Source organism: Phasianus colchicus, unplaced genomic scaffold, assembly GCF_987193195.1.
Source record: "Phasianus colchicus unplaced genomic scaffold, bPhaCol1.hap1.1 HAP1_SCAFFOLD_44, whole genome shotgun sequence".
NCBI lineage: Eukaryota > Metazoa > Chordata > Aves > Galliformes > Phasianidae > Phasianus > Phasianus colchicus.
The window spans coordinates 804535-820372 of NW_028325224.1; the positions used below are offsets into that span (position 1 = coordinate 804535).

The window sequence follows — 15838 nt, forward strand, 5'->3', positions numbered from 1 at the left end:
AACTGGAACAAAGAACTGAAGAGAAAGATCCAAATCACAGAAAATGTGCCAACACACCTCTCAGTTTCTAAACTGCTTTGGGGCCTGGTTTCTCTCCTTATTGGAAATACCAGTCTTTGAGGAGATTTATTGTGTCACTGTTTTCCAGAACTGTGTTTGGAGGACACAAAAGCATTCAGGTGCTGGGACACAGGCAGCTGCTAGCCCTGCTTGGTCTCACCTCTGTATTTCATCTCCCTCTCCCTGCAGGTGTTTCCAGCTCTCCTGAATAAATGACCATGGCTAAGGTCGTGTTTTCTGCAGGCAGTGTGGGCATGTGCCCTTCCCACTGCTCTCCAGATTTCCCCCTCCCTTTGCTCTTTGTTCTTTCAGATACCTCCCAGCTATCTGGTTACTCTAGGAGCTCCCATAAGTTGGAAACTTGGGCCATCTCAAAAGTCTAATGAATTCTTTACTCAACTTCTTATTTGTGTTTGTATGTACTTTCTCTGTCAGAAGTTCTTCTGGCACCGAAATTCCCCCTGGAAGGCAGACAGCTTGAACATGGCATCCAGCTGAGGAGAGTGTTTCACTCTCAATTGCATCCTGTTTATCCCCGCTTGTTGGCAACAAGGAGGAATCCCTCTGTGCCCATGTGCAGCTGGTCTCTGAGGAAAGCAAGTGGGAGTTGATGCAAAGGAAAAGCAACACTGAGCTGCAAATTTCAGAGAAGACTGATGTGAGGAAAAGGGATGAAAATCCCACGGGGCCAATGTGAGCAGTAATGGGCTTGGGAGGCTGAGGAGAAAGTCTGTCCACACAGTGAAAGAGCAAACCTCATTAGGAGATGCCTTGGATGAAGATGGACTGCAGAGTGCTGCCTTAATGTGCTATTAATGCCGGGGGAAATATAAATTAATAAATAGACTCATTAAATGTACTTTGGGCTCTTCCACTTTACATGCACTCCTGATAGCTCTCCAGCTATCTGTACAGGTTCTGAAGACTTGAGGAAGATGTCAGGAAGGCACAAAGCACTTGAGGGCTCTCGGGGTTGTACTGGTCTCCTTGGGGTGTTTGGTGCTGAGTCCATCATCCTCCAGTGCTGAGAGAAGATTGCACAAAATGCTCAGGAAGATAAAGTTGGAAGGAAGTTTCTGGGAGTATGAATGGGCCCCGCTGAGAGCCATTGCCAACACGGCCCCCAGGGACTTGTTAGAGCAGATAATTGGAAGCCATGATTACAGGGAGACAAAGGCGCTGTGCTGGTGGCTGTGATGCTGAGAACAGCATCCTTTGCCTTATGGAGCAGAAAGGCCAAACCCTGATGCCCGGGCCTTTGGAAGGGAGATCCTGTCCCTTATGCAGGATCGAGACTATTCCTGGGGCAGTGGGAGCCTTTGCATGGGGCACAAGGAGGCCACGAGAAGATCAGGGCACACAGAACACCAACAAAGAACACACCTCCATGCTGACAGCCCTCACAGCTGGCAGCCAGCCCCTACATGAGGGTAGGGAGGGCTGGAACCAGGCTCCACCCTTTGCCAGACAAGTGAATTGCTTCCACCTGTCCTCCACAGCAGAACAAGGCCTAATGAAGATCAAAGGCCAGTCGGCTGGGGGCAGCCTGCCAGGCCTGCTCTTCTTGGTGCTCTGCCTGGGCAGTTGGAGTGCTCCACGAGGCAGCTGTGGCAGCCTGGATGGTCTGCCTTGGGGCTGCGTGGAGCGGCTGCACTCAGGCCTTGAGGGAGATCCGGAATCTCTGGTGAAGCTGGCTGACTGGCTGGGGAAGCCTTCCGAGGCCTGAAGCCTCCTGGCCGGCCAGTTGGGCCAGGCCGAAAGCCGGCTGGCCGTTCAGGGGAGCACTGCCAGGCGAGAGGTGGCCGGCCGGCTGGCCCATGGAGCTCTGCATTTGCAGACCTCTCCAAGCCGGCCAAAGGGGCCCTGCCAGGCCAAAAGCCCGTAAGTTGTGATCCAGATAAGACAGAAGAGACTGTGCTGGATTTCCCTGGGCATCCAAGCACCGTGAGACGCTCTGATGCCCTCTCGCAATTCTTTCTCCCTCCACCAGCACAAGAGCTGGCGTCAAAAGGCGCAATGACACTGTCACAGGCGTTCTGGAGGTTTTTAAAGGGTAGGCCCCTGATAAGGCTTTATTGATGGTTTTGCCCCTCTACATTTCACTCTAGATCTCCTTGTTGGCCTGGAGAAGGGAAGGCAGCGGGGTGACCTCCTTGCAGCCTTCCAGTACATAAAGGGAGCCTACAAACAGGAGGGGAGTCAACTCTTTGATGGTGTAGCTAATGGCAGGCCAAGGGGAAGTGGTTTTGAGTTGAAGATTGGATGCCAGATTGGATTGTTCTTTCCAGAGAGAGTGGTGGGATACTGGAACAGGCTGCCCAGAGATGTCAGTTGTGGAAGCCCCGTCCTTGGAGGTGTTCAAGGCCAGGTTGGATGGGGCCCTGGGCAGCCTGCTTTAGTAGTAGATATGATGCAGATGGGATTGACGCATCTGTTTTGCAGCCTCCATTGTTGCTCTGTCTGTCCTGGGCCCCCCATGCCCGCATCAGCGTGGGTAGGGTGTGGCCTTCCTGCAGAGTGAGGGTTTGGTCTTTGGAGGCTGGCACTCGGGAGACCCCGTTTCTTCTTTTATGGGTGGCAGCAGTCCAGGTCGGGTGATGGAAGACTCCTCAGGCAGCCTGGACTCCCCACGAAGTGGTGATGCTGCCATCTGCCCCAGTGCATCCTGCACTGGCCAGATCTTCCTTGCCCTCTGCCTGAGAAGTTTAAGTGAGTCGCATGCCACTCGGAACCTGGATGGTTGGTCTTGAGGCTCCGTGGACTCAGCCCTTGAGGAAGATCTTCTTGAATCTTTTATGAAAGATGTTATTGGCCTCAAGGTGATGTGATGGGCTAAGCCCTTGGCTGTCTGCAGTTTTCGCGTCGCACCCTCACGATGGGCTTTTCCTGCTCCCTGTTCTTCATCAGGGGAGCTCACGTGTTTGGTTCCCGGTGCTCGACGCAGGTCTTGTTGGCTTGCTGTTACTGCCTCCCCCTGCAGCTGGCAGGTCAGCGGCTGCTTTTGGGCTTCAGACGCCCTCCGGATGGGTGGCAGCGGACTGAAAGGACAGAGCGGGAGGGGTCCGCGTGAGTGGCTGATGGCTTTGGGGCCGCATGCTGCAAGCCTGAGAGCCCTCCCCACAGACTGCTCGCCGGCTGCCCCGTGGCTCTCCTGAGATGCGGAGAGGGGCCAGCCCTGTGAGCCGCGGGGCTCCTGGCGTCCCCATCCCAGCACGGTGGGTGCTGCGTTCAGCACTGCTGGGCAGCCACCAAGAGTGACTGACCCTTTGGGGCTAGGGAATGGGCTCTCATTAGGTCACCCCCATGCACATCCCAGCCCAGAGCCTCCAGCCTCACCTGGCCTTGGAGCTCTCCTTCAGCAGTAAGCTCCGTATCCTTCTCAAGTGTCCTCCATCAACGCTGTCTATGCTCAACCGTTTGATATAGGTTGGAGTGTCAGCAAATCTCACTGGAATGGAGAAGGCAGAGGAGATTCACCGTAAACCCTTTGGCTCACTCACAAGGGGCTCTCAGGCTTGTTCCCAGAACATCCGAGAGGGACGCTCTGCTCCCCCACTGCTGACATCTGCACCGCCCTCGGACCCTCCCTGACACCATCCCTGGCCCCACTCCTCCTCTCTGCAATTCAGCTCTGTTTTGGGACTGCATTAGTGACGTTGGCTTTGGGAAAGAGGAGCTGGGTGGTGATGATGAGGTGGCAGGGTGGCTTTTGGGGACCATATCCTTCTGCTAGGGAAGGGCAGGGCCTAAGATCCGCACATCCTCCTGCCATAGCCAGGGATGAGGGCACGTCACACCCAGCACCTTAGTTTGTGAGAGGCCAACAATTCCTCATGGGAAGAGGCCGTGCTGAGTTGGCGTGAAGATTTGACACGAGTCAGAGCCCTTGGCTGATGGTCAGCAAGGGATTTCCCATCTCAAGCTGGTTGCCCGTGCCACGGACAGGAGCTGACAGCTGCTTTACCTCTCTTGCCCTTTGGTTTCTCCTGACCATGGATGCTTCCTGAGGACCTGCGGTTTATTGCGGGCGGTGGTTTGGGTACAAACTCCATTTGAAACCTGTACGAGAGGAGAAGACAGCGACCAGTGTGACGCAGCGCTCCAGCAATCCTTGTTGCTCTCTCAGATTGTCTGTTCCCAGGCACATTGTCATGCTGCATGAAGCACACTACTTTCTAGAGTCTTTAGCAGGGCCAGTCAGGATAGGTAAAGGGGAAATAGTTTCAAACGGCAGGAGGGAAGATTTAGATTGGATATAAGGAAGAAGTTTTTGACAGATGGATGGCAGGCACCAGAGCGTCTTGCCCAGAGAGGTGCTGGGTGCCTGGAAGGGCATTCAAGGTCGGGCTGGACCAGGCTCAGTGCAACCTCATCTGGCTGTAGGTGTCCCTGTTCCCTGCAGGGGAGTGGGACTAGGTGTCCTTTCAGGGTTCCTTCCAGCTCAAATCATTCTATGATTCTGTGACATATGCTCATGGGCAGGACACTCATGGACATAAGGAACAAGCGTTATGGAATGAGAGCCGAGCAGCTGCATCAAGCAGCAGCTACAGCCACCAACATACTCACATGGGAAAGACGACAGCGCAGCCAGAGAGCACCATGGAGGCCACCGGTGCCACCTGGGACACCACCGTGTCCAGAAGCCAGGGGGCCTGCAGGGAAGAAATGGGGAGGATGTGGAACGTCCTCATCAAGGCTGAGGCACTGGGGACACGAGGAGCCCAAGGCAGGGAGAACTGACAGCACACAGCACCTGCACGGCCCGAGCAGCTGGCCAGGTCCTGGTGGGCCGTGTGCGGGCACAGCAAGGGTCACGGCAGTGCCTGGGCCACGGAGAAACCACACAGCTCACCTTGAAAACAGCTCTTCTGAATGTATCTTTCCCTGATAGCTTCTCGAGGAAGTCAAAGAAGAATTTCATTTGGAATGTCAGTCCGTCAATGAGGAGCACACCAATGTCCTTTAGGACAACAGCAACGTTCTCCCCTTTCTTCAGGCAGCTGGAGAGCAGAGACACGGTGCTCTGGATGCAAGTCCTGAGTGTCTCCCAGCTCAGAGAGGCAGCTGCGGCTGCCTTGCTGTATTTCAGGGGCTCCATCTTCCTATGGACTGAAAAATGTGAGAGGGACAGAGTTGATGATACGGGTGGTTTTCCACAGGTGCTTGCCTAGATGGACATCAGCCAGAACGGCCCCATGTTTGGACAGGCTCCTCAGAGGGGGAGGTTTGCTTTTGAGAATGGAAGTGATGGCCGTTTGCCCTGTTCATGAAGCCAACAAAAGTTGATTTCCCCCTCCTACCTGGCAGGGACTCCCTGCAGGCCTTGAGGTGGTGCGTGGCTATGAGGTTTGTAGCCAGGTGAAACACGGGCCACCGCAGAGTCAGGGTCTCATCCTCAGTCCGGACGTCTTTGGAGACAGTGTCAAAGGAGCCGAAGGTGGGAATCCAGACCCCCTGCAAGTGGAAGAGAAAAGAAGGGCGAAGGGTTATGGGACAGCTGGAGGAAGAGCCAGAGGGGTCCAAGGTAGGGACAGAGCTCAGGTGCCCTCTGCCGCTGTTCAGAGGCACAAGCCAGGGCATGGGGAATGGCTTTGGGAAGGGGCTGCACAGTCCTCTCCTTCCCCTCGCCGTCCCAAATGCAGCACAGCAGGCAGGGCAGAAGCAGCCTCGTGGGATCCAGAGGCTTCCAGAGACCGGCATCAGCCCTGAGATAGACAGTGCCCAGCACAAGTGATCGTGCAGGATTTGCAGGAAGCCCGTGGGATGCCCAGGAGAGAAATGTGGGGGCAGTTTCCTGCTTTCTGTGGAGGGGAAGACTCAGAGGAAGTCCAGGCTGAGCTGGACAGGGAGAGGAGGAACCCGACAGCCAACACACCTTCTGCACCAGGAGCTGCTCCCGTATGTAGGCGGCCACCGCATCCCAGACAGCAACTCGCTCTGGAGGGCAAAGGAAAAGCAGGTCACACTCTGCATCTGCCGCTTCCTGGCACCGCTACCGCTGCCAGGCGGGAGCGAGGTGGCAGATGGAAAGTGTCATCTCGTGCCAAGGTTGGCTGCAGCACCGCTCCTGTGCTGGCTGTGGACCCGTGTACCTTCGGTGTCGGTGCATGTCGGTCTGGAGGCACGCCTTGCTGCGGGGCCGACCTCACTCATCCCGTTCCGCCTCGTGCCGGCGGCTTGCTCCTTGTTGGCGCCAGCCATGCCGGAGCTCATCCTTCAGATGCGTCTGCTCTCTGCCAGATGCTCCTTCAGGATGCAGGACCCACCAGCGTGCTCTGCCTTTACACCCCTCCCGGGTGCCCGTGTCACAAACGTCGCCACGGCGACGCGATGACAGCGTGGCCGGTGCTGGCCGCTGCCCATTGTGACGCTGGCACCAGCAGCCTGCTGCCCGCCCCGGGTGGGAGCGCTGACCGCTCACTGTTTTCTCTCTCTCCTTTTCTTTGCTCTCAGTGTAGTATTACTTGTTTTCCTTTAGTGGCCGTTGCCTGAAGTGATGTTCAAGAAGGAGATAGGGAAACAAGTACTGTTCCAAAGTACTCTACCCGTAACGCTGATGACCTGTGGTCAGAAAGTTGCTTAGTTTTGCCTGGAAGTCGTTGATTCCTTGTTAGAACGCTCCATAAATTACCCGGCATTGATCCTCTGTGTCACAGTCATGACTCCATGGCTCCCGCGACCCTGCCGGGCAGGGAGTGCTTTGTTTGGGGGATCCCAGAGATTTGCTTTCCTCACAGCCTTCCAAGCGGGATGAGACATTTCACATGGACATTGTGGGCAGGATCACCTGAAGGAAGGAAGAGGAACGAAGAGGGGATATCGGCTGAGTTAAGAAAGCGGGACGTTGGATTGGATGACATCAGATTTGTGAACAGAAAGTAGAACCCGGGATCGTAGGGGTTGGAAGGGACCAGCGGGGGTTCACCACGTTCACCACCCCTGCCAAAACAGGTTCCCAGCAGTAGGTTGCCAGCTATCACTTGTCTTTGTACAATTTCTGAGCGGATGTCACTCTGTGGTGTCTGTGGGAATGGAATGTTGTTTCTGCATTAGATACTAAAAAGGGCAACTGGTTTGAAGAAGAACTTTCCTCCTTCCGAGCTTATCTCTATGCAAGGGAGGTCAAGCAGATATCCAGAAACAATAACCAAGTGTGGAGTGAGGGTCAGACGTTAATTAATTAATTAGAAGTTTACACTTAGCCAGCAGAGATCTATGTTTGTCCAGTGTTTGTATGTTTAGTGAAGCGTTGAGAAGATTGGGAACCTAAAGTATTCAGCCAATGAGGAACTGGGGGAGAAAGAGAGAAGCATCGGGCAATAGGGAATAAAAGATGTAACGCTGTTTTCTGAGTGCTGTCCTGCTTGCAGGAGGCCCGCCATTGCAATTGCAAATAAAATCTGCTTTATCAGAGATACCGTCCTGATAAAGTATTTGGATATTTCCAACATACCTGTGGTGGAAGAGGAAGCGATCAGGGAATGCTCAAGCAAACAGGATGCAGGGAATCCTGACTGGAAAGGAACCACACGGGTGATGGAATCATTGAATAGCTTGGATTGGTAGGGACCTTCAAGCCCATCAAGTTCCAACCCCCGTGTCATTGTCAGAGTTGCCACCCAGGAAATCAGGCTGTCCAGGGCTCCATGGGACCTTGCCTTGAGCATGGGGCATCCACAACTTCTCTGGGCAATCTGTTCCATTGCCTCACAACCTGATGTTAAGGACATTAGGAATTCCCTCCTAACATCTAATCTTATTTTCTCTTTTAGTGTGTAACCATTTTCCTTGGGCCTATCACTGTCAAAGATGGGTTTTTTTCTGTTGTTTTGTTTGTTTGTGTGTTTGTTTTGAGGCTGTAGGTGTGAAAGATGTTATGTAATGTAAAACTGGAACAAAGAACTGAAGAGAAAGATCCAAATCACAGAAAATGTGCCAACACACCTCTCAGTTTCTAAACTGCTTTGGGGCCTGGTTTCTCTCCTTATTGGAAATACCAGTCTTTGAGGAGATTTATTGTGTCACTGTTTTCCAGAACTGTGTTTGGAGGACACAAAAGCATTCAGGTGCTGGGACACAGGCAGCTGCTAGCCCTGCTTGGTCTCACCTCTGTATTTCATCTCCCTCTCCCTGCAGGTGTTTCCAGCTCTCCTGAATAAATGACCATGGCTAAGGTCGTGTTTTCTGCAGGCAGTGTGGGCATGTGCCCTTCCCACTGCTCTCCAGATTTCCCCCTCCCTTTGCTCTTTGTTCTTTCAGATACCTCCCAGCTATCTGGTTACTCTAGGAGCTCCCATAAGTTGGAAACTTGGGCCATCTCAAAAGTCTAATGAATTCTTTACTCAACTTCTTATTTGTGTTTGTATGTACTTTCTCTGTCAGAAGTTCTTCTGGCACTGAAATTCCCCCTGGAAGGCAGACAGCTTGAACATGGCATCCAGCTGAGGAGAGTGTTTCACTCTCAATTGCATCCTGTTTATCCCCGCTTGTTGGCAACAAGGAGGAATCCCTCTGTGCCCATGTGCAGCTGGTCTCTGAGGAAAGCAAGTGGGAGTTGATGCAAAGGAAAAGCAACACTGAGCTGCAAATTTCAGAGAAGACTGATGTGAGGAAAAGGGATGAAAATCCCACGGGGCCAATGTGAGCAGTAATGGGCTTGGGAGGCTGAGGAGAAAGTCTGTCCACACAGTGAAAGAGCAAACCTCATTAGGAGATGCCTTGGATGAAGATGGACTGCAGAGTGCTGCCTTAATGTGCTATTAATGCCGGGGGAAATATAAATTAATAAATAGACTCATTAAATGTACTTTGGGCTCTTCCACTTTACATGCACTCCTGATAGCTCTCCAGCTATCTGTACAGGTTCTGAAGACTTGAGGAAGATGTCAGGAAGGCACAAAGCACTTGAGGGCTCTCGGGGTTGTACTGGTCTCCTTGGGGTGTTTGGTGCTGAGTCCATCATCCTCCAGTGCTGAGAGAAGATTGCACAAAATGCTCAGGAAGATAAAGTTGGAAGGAAGTTTCTGGGAGTATGAATGGGCCCCGCTGAGAGCCATTGCCAACACGGCCCCCAGGGACTTGTTAGAGCAGATAATTGGAAGCCATGATTACAGGGAGACAAAGGCGCTGTGCTGGTGGCTGTGATGCTGAGAACAGCATCCTTTGCCTTATGGAGCAGAAAGGCCAAACCCTGATGCCCGGGCCTTTGGAAGGGAGATCCTGTCCCTTATGCAGGATCGAGACTATTCCTGGGGCAGTGGGAGCCTTTGCATGGGGCACAAGGAGGCCACGAGAAGATCAGGGCACACAGAACACCAACAAAGAACACACCTCCATGCTGACAGCCCTCACAGCTGGCAGCCAGCCCCTACATGAGGGTAGGGAGGGCTGGAACCAGGCTCCACCCTTTGCCAGACAAGTGAATTGCTTCCACCTGTCCTCCACAGCAGAACAAGGCCTAATGAAGATCAAAGGCCAGTCGGCTGGGGGCAGCCTGCCAGGCCTGCTCTTCTTGGTGCTCTGCCTGGGCAGTTGGAGTGCTCCACGAGGCAGCTGTGGCAGCCTGGATGGTCTGCCTTGGGGCTGCGTGGAGCGGCTGCACTCAGGCCTTGAGGGAGATCCGGAATCTCTGGTGAAGCTGGCTGACTGGCTGGGGAAGCCTTCCGAGGCCTGAAGCCTCCTGGCCGGCCAGTTGGGCCAGGCCGAAAGCCGGCTGGCCGTTCAGGGGAGCACTGCCAGGCGAGAGGTGGCCGGCCGGCTGGCCCATGGAGCTCTGCATTTGCAGACCTCTCCAAGCCGGCCAAAGGGGCCCTGCCAGGCCAAAAGCCCGTAAGTTGTGATCCAGATAAGACAGAAGAGACTGTGCTGGATTTCCCTGGGCATCCAAGCACCGTGAGACGCTCTGATGCCCTCTCGCAATTCTTTCTCCCTCCACCAGCACAAGAGCTGGCGTCAAAAGGCGCAATGACACTGTCACAGGCGTTCTGGAGGTTTTTAAAGGGTAGGCCCCTGATAAGGCTTTATTGATGGTTTTGCCCCTCTACATTTCACTCTAGATCTCCTTGTTGGCCTGGAGAAGGGAAGGCAGCGGGGTGACCTCCTTGCAGCCTTCCAGTACATAAAGGGAGCCTACAAACAGGAGGGGAGTCAACTCTTTGATGGTGTAGCTAATGGCAGGCCAAGGGGAAGTGGTTTTGAGTTGAAGATTGGATGCCAGATTGGATTGTTCTTTCCAGAGAGAGTGGTGGGATACTGGAACAGGCTGCCCAGAGATGTCAGTTGTGGAAGCCCCGTCCTTGGAGGTGTTCAAGGCCAGGTTGGATGGGGCCCTGGGCAGCCTGCTTTAGTAGTAGATATGATGCAGATGGGATTGACGCATCTGTTTTGCAGCCTCCATTGTTGCTCTGTCTGTCCTGGGCCCCCCATGCCCGCATCAGCGTGGGTAGGGTGTGGCCTTCCTGCAGAGTGAGGGTTTGGTCTTTGGAGGCTGGCACTCGGGAGACCCCGTTTCTTCTTTTATGGGTGGCAGCAGTCCAGGTCGGGTGATGGAAGACTCCTCAGGCAGCCTGGACTCCCCACGAAGTGGTGATGCTGCCATCTGCCCCAGTGCATCCTGCACTGGCCAGATCTTCCTTGCCCTCTGCCTGAGAAGTTTAAGTGAGTCGCATGCCACTCGGAACCTGGATGGTTGGTCTTGAGGCTCCGTGGACTCAGCCCTTGAGGAAGATCTTCTTGAATCTTTTATGAAAGATGTTATTGGCCTCAAGGTGATGTGATGGGCTAAGCCCTTGGCTGTCTGCAGTTTTCGCGTCGCACCCTCACGATGGGCTTTTCCTGCTCCCTGTTCTTCATCAGGGGAGCTCACGTGTTTGGTTCCCGGTGCTCGACGCAGGTCTTGTTGGCTTGCTGTTACTGCCTCCCCCTGCAGCTGGCAGGTCAGCGGCTGCTTTTGGGCTTCAGACGCCCTCCGGATGGGTGGCAGCGGACTGAAAGGACAGAGCGGGAGGGGTCCGCGTGAGTGGCTGATGGCTTTGGGGCCGCATGCTGCAAGCCTGAGAGCCCTCCCCACAGACTGCTCGCCGGCTGCCCCGTGGCTCTCCTGAGATGCGGAGAGGGGCCAGCCCTGTGAGCCGCGGGGCTCCTGGCGTCCCCATCCCAGCACGGTGGGTGCTGCGTTCAGCACTGCTGGGCAGCCACCAAGAGTGACTGACCCTTTGGGGCTAGGGAATGGGCTCTCATTAGGTCACCCCCATGCACATCCCAGCCCAGAGCCTCCAGCCTCACCTGGCCTTGGAGCTCTCCTTCAGCAGTAAGCTCCGTATCCTTCTCAAGTGTCCTCCATCAACGCTGTCTATGCTCAACCGTTTGATATAGGTTGGAGTGTCAGCAAATCTCACTGGAATGGAGAAGGCAGAGGAGATTCACCGTAAACCCTTTGGCTCACTCACAAGGGGCTCTCAGGCTTGTTCCCAGAACATCCGAGAGGGACGCTCTGCTCCCCCACTGCTGACATCTGCACCGCCCTCGGACCCTCCCTGACACCATCCCTGGCCCCACTCCTCCTCTCTGCAATTCAGCTCTGTTTTGGGACTGCATTAGTGACGTTGGCTTTGGGAAAGAGGAGCTGGGTGGTGATGATGAGGTGGCAGGGTGGCTTTTGGGGACCATATCCTTCTGCTAGGGAAGGGCAGGGCCTAAGATCCGCACATCCTCCTGCCATAGCCAGGGATGAGGGCACGTCACACCCAGCACCTTAGTTTGTGAGAGGCCAACAATTCCTCATGGGAAGAGGCCGTGCTGAGTTGGCGTGAAGATTTGACACGAGTCAGAGCCCTTGGCTGATGGTCAGCAAGGGATTTCCCATCTCAAGCTGGTTGCCCGTGCCACGGACAGGAGCTGACAGCTGCTTTACCTCTCTTGCCCTTTGGTTTCTCCTGACCATGGATGCTTCCTGAGGACCTGCGGTTTATTGCGGGCGGTGGTTTGGGTACAAACTCCATTTGAAACCTGTACGAGAGGAGAAGACAGCGACCAGTGTGACGCAGCGCTCCAGCAATCCTTGTTGCTCTCTCAGATTGTCTGTTCCCAGGCACATTGTCATGCTGCATGAAGCACACTACTTTCTAGAGTCTTTAGCAGGGCCAGTCAGGATAGGTAAAGGGGAAATAGTTTCAAACGGCAGGAGGGAAGATTTAGATTGGATATAAGGAAGAAGTTTTTGACAGATGGATGGCAGGCACCAGAGCGTCTTGCCCAGAGAGGTGCTGGGTGCCTGGAAGGGCATTCAAGGTCGGGCTGGACCAGGCTCAGTGCAACCTCATCTGGCTGTAGGTGTCCCTGTTCCCTGCAGGGGAGTGGGACTAGGTGTCCTTTCAGGGTTCCTTCCAGCTCAAATCATTCTATGATTCTGTGACATATGCTCATGGGCAGGACACTCATGGACATAAGGAACAAGCGTTATGGAATGAGAGCCGAGCAGCTGCATCAAGCAGCAGCTACAGCCACCAACATACTCACATGGGAAAGACGACAGCGCAGCCAGAGAGCACCATGGAGGCCACCGGTGCCACCTGGGACACCACCGTGTCCAGAAGCCAGGGGGCCTGCAGGGAAGAAATGGGGAGGATGTGGAACGTCCTCATCAAGGCTGAGGCACTGGGGACACGAGGAGCCCAAGGCAGGGAGAACTGACAGCACACAGCACCTGCACGGCCCGAGCAGCTGGCCAGGTCCTGGTGGGCCGTGTGCGGGCACAGCAAGGGTCACGGCAGTGCCTGGGCCACGGAGAAACCACACAGCTCACCTTGAAAACAGCTCTTCTGAATGTATCTTTCCCTGATAGCTTCTCGAGGAAGTCAAAGAAGAATTTCATTTGGAATGTCAGTCCGTCAATGAGGAGCACACCAATGTCCTTTAGGACAACAGCAACGTTCTCCCCTTTCTTCAGGCAGCTGGAGAGCAGAGACACGGTGCTCTGGATGCAAGTCCTGAGTGTCTCCCAGCTCAGAGAGGCAGCTGCGGCTGCCTTGCTGTATTTCAGGGGCTCCATCTTCCTATGGACTGAAAAATGTGAGAGGGACAGAGTTGATGATACGGGTGGTTTTCCACAGGTGCTTGCCTAGATGGACATCAGCCAGAACGGCCCCATGTTTGGACAGGCTCCTCAGAGGGGGAGGTTTGCTTTTGAGAATGGAAGTGATGGCCGTTTGCCCTGTTCATGAAGCCAACAAAAGTTGATTCCCCCCTCCTACCTGGCAGGGACTCCCTGCAGGCCTTGAGGTGGTGCGTGGCTATGAGGTTTGTAGCCAGGTGAAACACGGGCCACCGCAGAGTCAGGGTCTCATCCTCAGTCCGGACGTCTTTGGAGACAGTGTCAAAGGAGCCGAAGGTGGGAATCCAGACCCCCTGCAAATGGAAGGGAAAGGAAGGGCGAAGGGTTATGGGACGGCTGGAGGAAGAGCCAGAGGGGTCCAAGGTAGGGACAGAGCTCAGGAGCCCTCTGCCGCTGTTCAGAGGCACAAGCCAGGGCATGGGGAATGGCTTTGGGAAGGGGCTGCACAGTCCTCTCCTTCCCCTCGCCGTCCCAAATGCAGCACAGCAGGCAGGGCAGAAGCAGCCTCATGGGATCCAGAGGCTTCCAGAGACCGGCATCAGCCCTGAGATAGACAGTGCCCAGCACAAGTGATCGTGCAGGATTTGCAGGAAGCCCGTGGGATGCCCAGGAGAGAAATGTGGGGGCAGTTTCCTGCTTTCTGTGGAGGGGAAGACTCAGAGGAAGTCCAGGCTGAGCTGGACAGGGAGAGGAGGAACCCGACAGCCAACACACCTTCTGCACCAGGAGCTGCTCCCGTATGTAGGCGGCCACCGCATCCCAGACGGCAACTCGCTCTGGAGGGCAAAGGAAAAGCAGGTCACACTCTGCATCTGCCGCTTCCTGGCACCGCTACCGCTGCCAGGCGGGAGCGAGGTGGCAGATGGAAAGTGTCATCTCGTGCCAAGGTTGGCTGCAGCACCGCTCCTGTGCTGGCTGTGGACCCGTGTACCTTCGGTGTCGGTGCATGTCGGTCTGGAGGCACGCCTTGCTGCGGGGCCGACCTCACTCATCCCGTTCCGCCTCGTGCCGGCGGCTTGCTCCTTGTTGGCGCCAGCCATGCCGGAGCTCATCCTTCAGATGCGTCTGCTCTCTGCCAGATGCTCCTTCAGGATGCAGGACCCACCAGCGTGCTCTGCCTTTACACCCCTCCCGGGTGCCCGTGTCACAAACGTCGCCACGGCGACGCGATGACAGCGTGGCCGGTGCTGGCCGCTGCCCATTGTGACGCTGGCACCAGCAGCCTGCTGCCCGCCCCGGGTGGGAGCGCTGACCGCTCACTGTTTTCTCTCTCTCCTTTTCTTTGCTCTCAGTGTAGTATTACTTGTTTTCCTTTAGTGGCCGTTGCCTGAAGTGATGTTCAAGAAGGAGATAGGGAAACAAGTACTGTTCCAAAGTACTCTACCCGTAACGCTGATGACCTGTGGTCAGAAAGTTGCTTAGTTTTGCCTGGAAGTCGTTGATTCCTTGTTAGAACGCTCCATAAATTACCCGGCATTGATCCTCTGTGTCACAGTCATGACTCCATGGCTCCCGCGACCCTGCCGGGCAGGGAGTGCTTTGTTTGGGGGATCCCAGAGATTTGCTTTCCTCACAGCCTTCCAAGCGGGATGAGACATTTCACATGGACATTGTGGGCAGGATCACCTGAAGGAAGGAAGAGGAACGAAGAGGGGATATCGGCTGAGTTAAGAAAGCGGGACGTTGGATTGGATGACATCAGATTTGTGAACAGAAAGTAGAACCCGGGATCGTAGGGGTTGGAAGGGACCAGCGGGGGTTCACCACGTTCACCACCCCTGCCAAAACAGGTTCCCAGCAGTAGGTTGCCAGCTATCACTTGTCTTTGTACAATTTCTGAGCGGATGTCACTCTGTGGTGTCTGTGGGAATGGAATGTTGTTTCTGCATTAGATACTAAAAAGGGCAACTGGTTTGAAGAAGAACTTTCCTCCTTCCGAGCTTATCTCTATGCAAGGGAGGTCAAGCAGATATCCAGAAACAATAACCAAGTGTGGAGTGAGGGTCAGACGTTAATTAATTAATTAGAAGTTTACACTTAGCCAGCAGAGATCTATGTTTGTCCAGTGTTTGTATGTTTAGTGAAGCGTTGAGAAGATTGGGAACCTAAAGTATTCAGCCAATGAGGAACTGGGGGAGAAAGAGAGAAGCATCGGGCAATAGGGAATAAAAGATGTAACGCTGTTTTCTGAGTGCTGTCCTGCTTGCAGGAGGCCCGCCATTGCAATTGCAAATAAAATCTGCTTTATCAGAGATACCGTCCTGATAAAGTATTTGGATATTTCCAACATACCTGTGGTGGAAGAGGAAGCGATCAGGGAATGCTCAAGCAAACAGGATGCAGGGAATCCTGACTGGAAAGGAACCACACGGGTGATGGAATCATTGAATAGCTTGGATTGGTAGGGACCTTCAAGCCCATCAAGTTCCAACCCCCGTGTCATTGTCAGAGTTGCCACCCAGGAAATCAGGCTGTCCAGGGCTCCATGGGACCTTGCCTTGAGCATGGGGCATCCACAACTTCTCTGGGCAATCTGTTCCATTGCCTCACAACCTGATGTTAAGGACATTAGGAATTCCCTCCTAACATCTAATCTTATTTTCTCTTTTAGTGTGTAACCATTTTCCTTGGGCCTATCACTGTCAAAGATGGGTTTTTTTCTGT

The 15838-nt window shown here is 54.3% G+C and overlaps 2 protein-coding genes across 2 annotated transcripts; both read right to left on the minus strand.

Moving 5' to 3' along the window:
• Positions 1-1805: 1805 nt before the first annotated feature.
• LOC149912045 (uncharacterized) lies at positions 1806-6264 on the minus strand. The gene is made up of 8 exons (XM_090132800.1): positions 6156-6264; positions 5939-6000; positions 5364-5517; positions 4916-5172; positions 4630-4715; positions 4025-4119; positions 3397-3508; positions 1806-3098 (listed from the first exon to the last, which is right to left on the minus strand). Exons 1-8 carry the CDS (start codon positions 6262-6264, stop codon positions 2546-2548), a joined length of 1428 nt encoding a protein of 475 aa, XP_089988926.1. The 3' UTR covers positions 1806-2545.
• Positions 6265-9754: 3490 nt separating this feature from the next.
• On the minus strand, positions 9755-14263 carry LOC149912046 (uncharacterized). The gene is made up of 8 exons (XM_090132820.1): positions 14106-14263; positions 13889-13950; positions 13314-13467; positions 12866-13122; positions 12580-12665; positions 11975-12069; positions 11347-11458; positions 9755-11048 (listed from the first exon to the last, which is right to left on the minus strand). Exons 1-8 carry the CDS (start codon positions 14224-14226, stop codon positions 10496-10498), a joined length of 1440 nt encoding a protein of 479 aa, XP_089988946.1. The 5' UTR covers positions 14227-14263; the 3' UTR covers positions 9755-10495.
• Positions 14264-15838: the final 1575 nt, after the last annotated feature.

Bases quoted from the DNA above. Each gene is read 5' to 3' on its own strand.
- LOC149912046 (XM_090132820.1), bottom strand. From the start codon at position 14,226: ATGAGCTCCGGCATGGCTGGCGCCAACAAGGAGCAAGCCGCCGGCACG. The intron at 13,468-13,888 runs GTGTGTTGGCTG...TTCCATTTGCAG, and splicing joins AGCAGCTCCTGGTGCAGAAG to GGGGTCTGGATTCCCACCTT. The intron at 11,049-11,346 runs GTGAGGCTGGAG...CTGTCCTTTCAG, and splicing joins AAGGAGAGCTCCAAGGCCAG to TCCGCTGCCACCCATCCGGA.
- LOC149912045 (XM_090132800.1), bottom strand. From the start codon at position 6,264: ATGGCTGGCGCCAACAAGGAGCAAGCCGCCGGCACGAGGCGGAACGGG. The intron at 6,001-6,155 runs GTACACGGGTCC...TTTGCCCTCCAG, and splicing joins GACATGCACCGACACCGAAG to AGCGAGTTGCTGTCTGGGAT. The intron at 3,099-3,396 runs GTGAGGCTGGAG...CTGTCCTTTCAG, and splicing joins AAGGAGAGCTCCAAGGCCAG to TCCGCTGCCACCCATCCGGA.